At 36.1% G+C, this 12,837-nt stretch overlaps 1 protein-coding gene across 9 annotated transcripts in view; it reads right to left on the bottom strand.

The window, feature by feature from the left end:
• SESTD1 (SEC14 and spectrin domain containing 1) overlaps positions 1-12,837 on the bottom strand; it is a 159,617-nt gene that overhangs the window by 108,993 nt on the left and 37,787 nt on the right. For 7 of the 9 annotated variants that reach the window (XM_059166905.1, XM_059166903.1, XM_059166901.1 and 4 more), the window contains exons 2-3: positions 6,987-7,066; positions 3,051-3,159 (exon numbers count right to left, since the gene is read on the bottom strand). In XM_059166905.1, coding sequence (XP_059022888.1) covers positions 3,051-3,159; positions 6,987-7,041 — 164 coding nt within the window. In that variant the 5' untranslated portion in view covers positions 7,042-7,066. Of the gene's footprint in view, positions 1-3,050; positions 3,160-6,986; positions 7,067-11,133; positions 11,150-12,837 lie in introns of those variants that run through there. The other 2 variants (XM_059166899.1, XM_059166897.1) reach the window with 2 other exon arrangements.

Genomic DNA, 12,837 nt, shown 5'->3' with positions numbered 1-12,837 from the left:
GTGCATTTGAAATTTTTCACAATAAAATCCTGGGGCAATTATAATTGAAAAGCAGTTTGGTGGGCACCTGGGTGGTTCAGTCAGTTAAGTGTCCAACTATAGATTTCAGCTGATGTCATGATCTGAGTCATGAGTCGGGCTCTGCATTGTGCATGGGGCCTGTTTGAGATTCTTTCTCTCCCTCTCCCTCTCCCCCTCCCTGCTCTAAAAAAATAAAAAAAAAAAATAATAAAGTAAATGCACTTTTGAGTGGTAGACATTTTGAAGGAGAAAAATCAGTTTTTAAGATTGCACCTAATTAAAAAAAAAAAAATAGATTGCACCTAATAAACTGATCTCCAGAGTTGCAAAGAAGAGCTCAAAAATACTCCAGCGCTTTAGCAAGTACTGATATAGAGAGCTGCCAAAGTTATAGGAGGCTACTGCAAGAAAACAGAAGGTTAACAATTCAGTTTTCACAAATATTTGAGGGCCAAAACCTTGCAAAACAATTTTCAAAAATAAAGTATCCAGGTATCTATTCTGCCTTGCTAAAATAAGTTCTTTCATCTTGCTTCAATTCATATCTTCTCTATTAGATGGCAGGTATGTGTAAATATGCAGAAACTGATTCATAATTTACACTGGAATAGCATTATATGTATATTTATCTAAGAAAAAGAGAAATTCCAATAGCGTACGCTATTTTGCCCTCCATTGTACTTGCTGCTCATACACCCGGAATGAACAGACAAAAGAGGTGAGTGAAACTATTGGTCCCTTAGCCTGCCTCAGTCACCCAGTGCCCCTTATAATAGGAGCAACCTGCTGGGCTGAGTTTGAGTCTAGAATATACAAGCATGCATTTTCTTTCTTTTTTTTTTTTTTTTAAAGATTTTATTCATTTATTTGAGAGAGAGAGAGAGAGCTTGAGTGAGGGGAGAGGTAGAGGGAAAAGTAGATTCCCTGCTGAGCAGAACCCAGGACCCTGGGATCATGACCTGAGCCAAGGGGAGACACTTAACCAACTGAGCCACCCAGGCACCCCGTAAGCATGCACTTTTTTATTACAAACTAAATCACAAGCTGAATGTGTCTTCTGGAACGTAGCCTCAGTGACACATTTCTCCAGTGTCCATGCTAGGAAAACTAGCATGTTCATGAAAAAACAGTTTGTAAGTCTCTAATCTCTAATCCTTACTTAGGCATTTTTCATGGATAATTTTGACCGTCAGTAATTTGCATAGTACATTCCAACTTCAGAACCTAACCTCACCTCACCTAAGATTCAACTATACTAAACTCTAGTCATTTGAAATATTAAAAGCTCTGGATTGGTATCAGCAATGACAGATTCTAGTCCCAGCTCTACTACTAATTAGCTGTGTAATCCTGGGCAAGTAACTATAACCTGAGTCTCAATTCCCTCGTCTACATAAGGCAGTTGGTTCAGATGGCCTCTAATTCATAGATGGTTACCACATGTAACCATCTATGAATCACGCAAACTTTTTTAGAATTTGTTAGCTGTACTCCAGCTGGTATCATTTACCTAGAAATAGTTACTTAATGGTGAATAATACAAATCAGCATTCAGCTCATAGTAGATTAGGAAGATTATTAAATACTAACACACTGTCAATTCTGCTAACTTTCCTTTCCAGAAGTAAAAAAAGAAAATTGAAAATTCTCACTTGAAGACATCTATTTCCCCAACATAGAAAAACCAATCAGCAAGAGAATCATTAAATTACAGGCCAATACTGGAAGCAGGTATGATTAAAGTCAGTGGTTCTAAAATATAGTTTTAACCCTGTTCTCGGCAAAGTGGCTTAAGATGAAATAATCTATTGTACCAATAATGCAAATATGGGAAGAATACAAAGAACTGTTCTGACTAAAATGTTTAAAATTCATTATCTGGAGCTTAAGAGCATTATATAAGAGAGTTTTGTTCCTTTTACCACCTCTATATTTTACAAACAAAAAAGTCTGTCCTCATTCTCATTCTTTATTGCAGTGGCTTGTAAATAAGGATTATCTGGGAAGCTTAAAGGTTTGTAAAGGATTTTTTAAAAAAGATATTACTCAAAATGAACAGAGGGATGAGGGAGTGCCGAGGGAGAAAGAGAATCCCAATCAGACTCCACACTTAGCATGGAGCCCGACACAGGGCCTGATCCCAGGACCCTGAGATTATGATCCAAGCCAAAATCAAGAGTCAGATACTTAATCAACTGAGGGTCCCAGGAGCCCCAAGGATTTTTTTTTTTTAAAGATCTTAAGTAATATCTACACCCAATGTCAGGCTTGAACTCACAACCCCAAGATCCAGAGTTGTATGTTCCACCGACTGAGCCAGCCAGGCACCCCACTAAAGAATTTTTTTTAAAACATCTGATGAGCAGACTTCCCAGGAACAATACAATCAGATTCTCTCAAGAGCATTAGAATTTTGAAGAAAAAAAAAAAATCTCCAGATGATTCTAACACACAGTCAGATTTCAGCCTCCAAATATCACATATAAAAGAGGAGGTTGGGGAAGGAGCTTATTTTTGTTTTTGAAGTGATGGGGAAGCTCAAGCAAAAAGAAAAGTCTGTCTTCACCCAAGAAATACAAACTCCAAGGATCTTCGATTAAAACATAAACTTTTTTTGCATTTTTTTAAAATGAAAATGCTTTGAACTCCTTAATAGCCTTTACTCAGTGTATAAACTTACAGATTTATATCTATATAGTGAAATAGCTATTTAAATAAAAGATGCTTTCTACCAAATTCACTTCTCTGTGTTTTCTCAAGTTGCATGGTACATAGATGCTCAGTCTTTGTGTTCCTTAAAAGTTGACAATGCATACATTTTGGAAATCTGTATCACATTATCCAGTGACTTAAAAGCATACAATAATTCTTTTATTTGGTGTTGTATCAGAAAAGACTGATTCTAGTGTTTTTAATTATAATTTCACTAATAAAAGCAGGTGACATAGCAACATACACCTTAATAACAGAAAACATTAATAAGTGAACAATAACATATCAAGCTTTTTAAAAAACACCTGCAGAGTCACCTTGGAATGCTGAGTAGGTAGTCTAAGGTAACACTCAGCTCGTCCATATTTGTCTGCTCCAGGCATAATGGAATTGTCAGAATGAGGCCACTCCGTCTGTCCTTTCCTCCTATTAGAAAAAAAAAGACATAAATACAACATGTAATAGATATTAAAGCACTAACTAAATAAATATGTTTGGGTCCAATGCTACTAAAACAAATAGTATTTAAGATATAAGTAAATAGAACTATCTAATAGCTGCTTATTTTATACACTGTAAATGTTTATAGTAGTATAGAAAAATTATACCAAATTTAGAAAGAATAAGAGAAAAAAATTCATCCATGAAAACTTCACTTAAGCACAGCTATTATCATTCTGTTTAATTTTCTTCATTCAGGCTGCTTCTTAATGTAATCAATTCATCGAGCTCCTACTGTACACCTAGCACTATAAGCATTTACAAGTAAAGTAAATTTCCAATCAACCCAGGAAGAAAGGCTTTACATCATAAGAAATAACAGTATGAAATATAAGTTTATCTGCTAGGCTGTGTTGTATAATACATACAAAGTATTATAAAAAAGGATTTAGAAAATGAGAAAATGATAAGAGCTGTGATAAAGGTAAAAAGCTTCGTAGAAAAGTTAAGACAAGAAAAATGGGTAGAATTTATAAACCAAGTTAAGAGTATTAGAATATTCTGTGATGAGGAATGATCTGAGTGAACTCATAGAGGTCAGACAGGACTTCTGCATTCAGGAGGCAAGAAAGAAAGTTCTGCCCAGCTGTGAAGAGCACATGGGACCTTGCTGTGGAAGCCTGAAAGCCAGGCAGTGGAACATACTCGCATTTTGTGGATGCTCAAGCCCTCTTCAATCTTCCATAGGCATTAAAATCTAACTAATACTTTTATACACACATATCTTCTGTGAAAATTCCCCATGTGACTAGCTTTGACACTGATGTCCATTCTCTGACCCAACTGACATTTCTGGCAATTTCAGAAGCTTAAGAAACAGTAAATACTAAAGGTAAAAAATTTATACGATCTCTAGAAATCTATCACTAAAAACTGAAAGCCGTGAAGTGAAAAAAACAAATCCTTTGAGTGACAAGAGGGCAATTCATGATGGACCAACCACAGACAATCTTCTTTTTATTAGGCTAAACTTATAAATGAATGACATTCAACCAGTCTGTGTAATATGAATAAATGTAATTTCAAATGGTTCAACTTAATAGATAATCAATAGTGACTTCAACTACTTACGGTTTTTGTTCAAGTTTTTTGTTTTTTGTTTTTTGCTTTTTTTAAATGGATTGCACCCATGGTTTTCAAGCTGAATCCCTGAAATGATTTTGGTTTGAAAAGTTTTTCTCTATTATTAAAAAAGGTGAAAATTATGGGTTGATAAAATGAATAGTCAATAGAGAAAGTAAAGAAGTATGGCTAAGGAAAATTTCATTTGTTAGTCAAAAACTGCTAAGTTTTACGCCTACATTAAACTAAATGTGCAAAAAAGGTTCATATCTGTACTGCAGCATCCTGACCCACTGTGCATTTGGTCTTCAGAGGACAGTTCTAACATACAGAACTACATTTAACCTCCTGTCCTCAGCCTTCACTAAGGAACAATAAAATAATTACTAGAGTAAAAGAAAAAGCCAAGAGAAAAAAGATCTTCAAGGTAGATATGGCTAGGGTGCTTTGGTGGCTCAGTCAGTTAAGCAACTGACTTTTGGTTTCAGTTCAGGTCATGATCTCAGGGTCTTAAGATCAAGCCTGGAAACTGGCTCCATCCTCAGCAGGGAGTCTGCTCAAGGACTCTCTCCCCCTACCCTTGCACATGTGCACACACACCCACACCCTCTAAATAAATAAATATAATGTGTTTTTTAAAAAGTAGATATGGGGGCGCCTGGGGGCTCAGTGGGTTGAGTCTCTGCCTTCGGCTACCATGGTCTCAAGATCCAGGGATCAAGTCCCACACTGGGTTCTCTGCTCAGCGGGGAGCCTGCTTCCCCCTCTCTGCCAGCCTCGCTGCCTACTTGTGATCTCTGTCTGTCCAATAAATAAATAAAATCTTAAAAAAAAAAAAAGTAGATATAGCAATGGAATACCATGCAGCCGTCAAAAGAAATGAAATCTTGCCATTTGCAACAACGTGGATGGAACTAGAGAGTATTATGCTTAGCGAAATCAGTCAATCAGAGAAAGACAATTATCATATGAACTTCCTGATATGAGGAAGTTGAGAGGCAACGTCGGGGATTTGGGGATAGGAAAAGAATACATGAAACAAGATGGGATCACGAGGGACACAAACCATAAGAGACTCTTAATCTCACAAAACAAACTGAGGGGTGCTGGGGGAAGGAGGTAGGGAGAGGGTAGTGCGGTTATGGACATTGAGGAAGGTAATGTGCTATGGTGAGTGCTGTGAAGTGTGTAAATCTGGCGATTCACAGAACTGTACCCCTGGGGCTAATAATACATTACATGTTAATAAACATTTTTTTTTTTAAAAGTAGGTATGTCCAACAGAATGAAATGCTGCACATAGATAAGTATCATAAAGATGAAAATATGTCAATGATAAAAATTACAGAATAATATCCACACAGCAACAGTGTGGGCAAAAAGGCATTTTCTTACACTGGTGGGAGAAACAGAAATTGAAATACTCTTAGAGGGTAATCTGACAAAACCTTACTAAATTTAAATGTAAATTCTCTTTAACAGCTCTACTTACATGGGAATCTATACTGCTGAACTTGTACAAAGTGCATGAACGATGAATGTTTCCTGTAACACCATTAATATCAGAAAACAATGGAAAAAACATCAGCATCAACTGGTAAGGAAAGAAGTTCTTTTAAAAAAGGAAATACAGGGATGCCTGGGTGGCTCTGTCAGTAAGCATCTGTCTTCAGCTCAGGTCAAGATCCCAGGGTACTTGGATTCAGCCCTGCATCTGGCTCCCTGCTAAGCAAGCTCCCTTATCCCTCTCTCACTCCCCCTGCTTTTGTTCCCTCTCTCACTGTGACTCTGTCAAATAATAAATAAAATCTTACCAAAAAAAAAAAAAAAGAAAGAAAAAAGAAAATACATTAAATAAGGAAACAAGAATTCTAATGGAATTCAATATCTTATTTTGTCCTTTATAATCTGCACTAGAAAAACATAGCAATTCAGAGATACAATATAATTTTTAAAAAAGATTGTTGGTAGCATAATGATCAAGACAATTATGATAGGATCCAAAGTAAAAAAGAAATAAAAAGCAAGATAAAAAAAAGTCCAAGTAACTCTAAACAGGCAGGCCATATTACCTATTCTAAAGCATATGCAAATGATATCATTTACTCAATGATCCTTAATTCCAGATAATCACTATACCTGAAGTACCCTGCAACTAATAAAGTATCTTTCAGCTTCTCTCCGATTCTTAGCACATACACACTTTAGGTTAATAGCCAGAGAAAAATTCAAGCCTGTATAAACCAATTCGAAGAGTAAAAAGTGAAAACCATGTAACTGGTATTTCCTAACTACTCCTACTGCACTGAAACTATCTCACAGGAAGATGGAAGACAAAAGCTATGATGCAGGATATCATAAAAACTAATTCTATATTTCAAAAACAATTACTTAGGTGCTGGTTAGTCAATTATTCTTGGCCCGTATTATTTCATTTTTATATAAAAAGATATGACATCTACCTTGCAGAGGTCATTTTAATCAATTACAGAGTAAATATTGTACTGCCAAGTACCAACAGTGACAGAGGTGGCTTGCACACAGCTATCCACTCTGATTAACAGAGGTCTCAGAAATATCTCTGAAATGAAACCTTCACAGAAAAATGCATTTCTGTTGAACTTACCAAAGGAAAAAAGTTTAAACAAATTTATATATCAAACTCTTCCAGTTTTAAGAAGAAAGCATACCTGAAAGGAATGCAAGTTTTTTCTTCAGAATGGGTAGTATTACTGAGGCCTCCATTTTATTCCAGTAAATGTCCTCACTTCTGAAAACAAAGAAAGGTAAATGTTAACTACAAGAAAGTAACTATTCTGTGAAATACATACTTATGATGGCTTATCCCAGGGAGTCTCAATTTCAGCATTACTAACATTTTGAGTCAGATTTTTTTTTTATAAGAATTGTTCTGGGCATTGTGTTTAGCAGCATCCCTGGCCTCTACCCATTAGAATATAAACAACACTCCCTCTTCCAGGCTGTGACAACCAAAATGTCTCTATAGACATTGCCAAATACTCTGGTAGGCAAAAATCACAGCCAGTTGAGAATCACTGGCTTAACTCTTTTTGTTATTGTTTTTTGTTTTTTTATTTTTTAAGCAGGCTCCATACCCAACATGGGGCTCTAACTCAGGACCGTGGGATCAAAAGGCACATGCTCTACCGACCAGCAAGGTGCCCCACTGACTTAACTCTTCTCCGGAGCAATACTCTTGGGGTAGAACAATAGTAATTCAATAATTCTTGCTGAATAAAGGAATGAATCAATTACTCAAAGAGGCAATCTTTTCTCTATTGCTCTCCTCCTTAATTATACAGCTTAATTCCAAATAACTGACTCTTTCCATTGCACTATTAAATAGCTATTCCTAATTTCTCATACTTTTGCTTCTCCATATCACTTCTTATCCTCATGTTTACCTCAAGATATTTCCTAATATACTGTTTCAACTTTTGTCACCACTGTTAATTATCTCCGTCTCTCCACAACATGAATTTTTTTTTTAAATCTCCAGGGAAAGATCTGATTAACCCAGCTGATCTCCTATCAAGCTATAATTCACTGTTCTTGGTTTCGTTTTCTAGTATTCACTTGGCCACAGAGAGGGGTTATGCCTAAATACAAAATGGGACTATCCACACAGCAAGGCCTAAGGACAAGACAGTTTCCCTTGAAAGGGAGCTTTAACAGCATAGGCATCTGGAGACTTGGCCAGCCCCATATACTATTAAAATAGGATTTTGAGGAGAGCAGGCCATTTAAAACAAAGCAAAAAAAAAAAAAAAAAAAAAATCAAAGTTTCAATTATTATTATCCACCTATACTTAACTACACATCTGAGATGTATTCTCCAGCACATTTTATTCTTCCTTCCCCATCCCACCTCACACCCACCCACCATCACAATATAGTGACAGCTCCCTGCAATACTCCATGAATTTGCTTTGTATTTAGCGAATTTTAACAGCCTCCTTTTTTAAAATTGAGATATAACTGACATATAACACTATATTAGTTTCAAGTGGACACAATGATTCACTATTTACATATATTGCAAAGTTACCACAATAAGTCTAGTTAACATCAGTCACCATACACAGTTTCAAAATTTTTTTTTCTTATGACAACTTTTAAGACCTATTCTCTTAGCAATTTCAAATATGCAGTATAGTATTATAAACCATAGTCACCACAAAGCATACTTTCTTGAAAATAATTTTCGAGCAGAGTAGAAAATGTGACTCCAAATGAAAATATATTACTTATTCAGCAAAAATTTGCTATGAACTTATCCCATTACAGATACTATGTTATTAGCTGGAGCTAAAAACTCAAGTCATAGCCCTACCCTAGGAAAAAAAAAGTCTTTTAAGGAAAAAAAACCTCAGATATTAACAAAAAAAGATGTGATCCTAATATTTGTCAAATAATCACTAATTAAACAAGATTACTTAAAGAAATATATTATTTTACAGCTTCTATATATACAACTAAAAAAAAAAAAAAATCACCATTATTTGTACCTGTCTACAAAGAAAAAAATCGCTATCAAACTAAATAGGATAGATTTTTCTCAAGTTTTATTCTTGAATATTTGTTTGCAATTTGTTCATTTTTGTTCTACATTGGCCGCTGCTGACATACAACTAGTAGGAAATGTGATGGAAAAGCTCACATTATACATTTTAAATCTAAAACAAGTAGCAAGAGCACCTGGGTGATTCAGTCGGTTGAGCATCTGCCTTTCGCTCAAGTCATGATCCCACGGTCCTGGGATCAAGCCCCACATCAGGGTCCCTGCTCAATGGAGAGCCTGCTTTTCCCTCTCCCTTTACCCCTCTCCCAACTTGTGCTCTCTCACTCTTTCTCTCTCACTCTATCTCAAATATAAATTAAATTAAATTAAATCAGTAGTTCATACTTGCAGGTCAATACCCTAACCTGAGGAGTCAGTTACCCAGCTCTACAAAAACCAGAGAGCTCAGATTCATATCTACGGTCCCCTCTCTTGTGACCACCTTATCAGAGACCAGATTTGAAAATGAGATAATGTGGGGGTTCAGAGTGAGTTATTTGCCCCCAGACAAGTCCCTGGGACATTCAGATATTTTTGAGTTAAAAACAAAAATAATCAAGGCCCAAAAGACATAATTAGAAACTCTGACCTTCCCCCTAACTGCCTAAGTGAACTCAAATAAAGGACTTGCTCCAGGGAGAGCTATTAATCACTGTAGATAAACCACATTAAAATATGAACTCAGGGCAGTAGACCTTGAGGAACTTAAGCAATTTTGATCTTTGATTAAGTTCTCTCTATAGCTTATTGTTCCTACAGTTGCTATAGGGCCTAACATTTGTTTACCAAACATTTACTCTTTTTCATCTTCCTGTGAATTGTTTTCCTACCCCTTTCTCCTAAGTTCAGGATGACATATATATCTCATTTTGCCTGGCTGTCTTTAGAATCTCATAATTATGTGGATTCCCTATAGGTAATTAATTTGATTTTCTTCTCTCAATCTGTCTCATGTGAATTTAATTCTCAGACCAGTTCCAGGGCACCTGTGTGGCTCAGTCAGTTAAACATCTGACTTTGGTTCAAGTCATGATACCAGGGTCTGGGATCAAGACCCACCTGCAGCAGGGAGCCTGCTCCTCCCTCTTTCTCTGCCACTCCCCCTGCTTGTGCTCTCTTTCTCTCAAATAAATAAATACAATCTTAAAAAAAAAAAACTTAGAGCAAAAGAACCTTCAGAAGCAGAGAAAAATTCTTCTTCCCCAACAATAATCAAAATGATAATGAAAATTAATATTCACCTAATATTTACATAAACCATGCATTGTTCTAAATAATTTATTTGTATTAACTTATTTAATCCTCACAATTTTTCTATGTGGTAAGTATCATCATCCCCATTTTACAGAAGAAGTAACTGGGGCTTAGACAACTTAAACATTGCCCAGCATCTCACAGCTAGTTAAGTGGGGAAGTTAGGATTCACACCCAGGCAATATATTCCATAATGATATTCTCACATTGCATTATCAACTTACTGGTAAAATAGCTCTGAAAATATCCAGTGACATTTGGCCAAATGAGAAAGATGGAGCTCTAGACTATATACAAAATTAATACACACACACATATGTGTATCCTATATATACAGGATATATACATATGTGCTGTCTTAATTCATGCTAGGTGCTGTAACTTTTGCTACCACTGCTTCCACAAACAACAGTGCAAATGCCAAGTGATACAAGAATTGTTACAAAAAGTTTTGACCCAAGAGAATAAGCTGGAAACAAGAGAACTACTGCTCTAGGTAGTCAGTGGGATGCAGCCACGAAGTAATTTCAACCTTGAAGAGGTAATACAGATGCAGGAACAACTTAGTCATAGAAACAGAAGGGGCTTTCTAATCAAACTTTCCCTTTGGCATAAGCACAAACCAATTCTCAACTGTCTTTGGTTCCTTCCTATTTTCTGAGTCTATTTCTCCATGATTCTTATCAATTCTGCGTGTTATATAACATCCTTCCAATAAATCCCTTTTCTGCTTAAGTTAGCTAGAATACCCTTCTCATTTAGTCAATAGAGAAACTTGCTTGGTATAGAAAGCAAAACTGTAATTCAAAGTTTAGTAGTATCTGCCATCATTTAATGCTTTTTAAAAAATCTTTTGCCATTTATTCTGACTGAAAATGTCCATCAACACTAAGGTTTAAACCATTGCCACAATAAAACCTAGTTAACCAGTACCCAAGAGAAAAGAATATATGGAATTCCTAGGATTCCAAGAGTCATAAGAAATGATAACTGCAGCTGACCTTTAAAGTAGTATCCGTGTTATCCAAGCTTTGCAAGTCAGGTTATTGATTGTATGCAGACAAGGCCAAATTCTTCACCATTGTATTATTCTCCATATACTTAAAGTGAAAAAGACAGATGGTCTTAGTCTCCAGTCTAGATTTACCTGGACACACTACGATATCCAGAAGCAATCTTATTTTTTGTCACTGTCTCCTGAGAGATGGATGTTTTATCCAAACTTTCCATTACTTTGTAGAACCATCCCATTTTGAGAAAATACAAAGAATTTTTTTTCCCTAAGAACATGTTGATAGTGATGAAAAAGTAGCTTAATGAGAAATAAAGGCTTTTGGGTGTGTAGGCCACTTCAAATGACCTCATGGATAAAATGTAAAGCAGCCAAGAAATGAAAGCCGATGAAGCACCTACCCAGGTGGCTCAGCTGGTTAAGTGTCTGACTCTTGATTTCGGGTCAGGCCATGATCTCAGGTTCTTGAGATCAAGCCCCACCCTGGGCTCCACACTGGGTGTGGAGCCTGCGCTTAAGATTCTCTCTTACGGCTAATAGGCACATGAAAAAATGTCCCACATCACTCATCATCAGAAAAATACAAATCAAAACCACAATGAGATAGCGCCTCACTCCAGTCAGAATGGCTAAAACTAATAAGTCAGGAAACAACAAATGTTGGCAAGTATGGGGAATAAAGGGAACCCTTTTACATACCTGGTGAGAATGCCAACTGGTACAGCCACTCTGGAAAACAGTATGGAGGTTCTTCTAAAAGTTAAAAATAGTGATTCTAAGGGGCATGTACACCCCAATGTTTATAAGAGTAATGTCCACAACAGCCAAACTATAGAAAGAGCCCAGATGTCCTTCAACACCTGAATGGATATAGATGTGTTATCTATCTACCTAGATATGCAATGGAATATTACTCAGCCATCAAAAAGAATAAAATCTTGCCATATGCAAGGACGTGGATAGAACTAGAGGGTATTATATTAAGTGAAATAAGTCAGTCAGAAAATGACAAATACCATATGATTTCACTCATATGTAGAACTTACAACAAAACAGATCAACGTAGGGGAAGGGGAGGAAAAATAAAATAAAATAAAAACGGAGAGGGAGGAAAACCACAAGAGACTCTTAACTGCAGTTAACAAACTGAGGGTTGCTGGAGGGAAGGTGGATGGAGGGGATGGGGTAATTAGATGATGCGCATTAATGAAGGACTTGATATGGTGAGCACTGGGTGTTGTATGCAACTGATGAATCACTAATACCCCTGAAACAAATAATACAGTATACCTTACCTAAATTGAATTTAAATAAAACAATTTTTAAAAAGATTCTCTCACTTCCTCTCCCTCTAACCCTCCTACCACTTCCACTCACTCTCTCTCTCTCAAAAAAAAAAAAAACCACAAGACTTTAAAAAATAGAAAAATTAAGAAAAAAGAAAGCTGTGATGTTAATCCTTCTAGAATCTGCTTCCCACCAATTTTTCATTGTCCTCATCACAAAGGAGATGGGTAATGAAAATAATTACTGTACTACTAGTTCCAATTAAATAGTTTTTCAAAAGTTACTTGTTTTAGATTTTTCAACTCATTAGCACAGCCATGTAAAAAAGAATTGCCTATCTCTGGTTATCTTCTATCTCACAAAATAGTTAAAGTGCAAAACACAAAAAACAAAGGAAAATCTTGCA

Source organism: Mustela lutreola, chromosome 3 (genome assembly GCF_030435805.1).
Source record: "Mustela lutreola isolate mMusLut2 chromosome 3, mMusLut2.pri, whole genome shotgun sequence".
NCBI classification, from domain to species: domain Eukaryota; kingdom Metazoa; phylum Chordata; class Mammalia; order Carnivora; family Mustelidae; genus Mustela; species Mustela lutreola.
The sequence above is the reverse complement of the archived record's forward strand: the minus strand, read 5'-3'. Positions and strand labels throughout refer to the sequence as shown.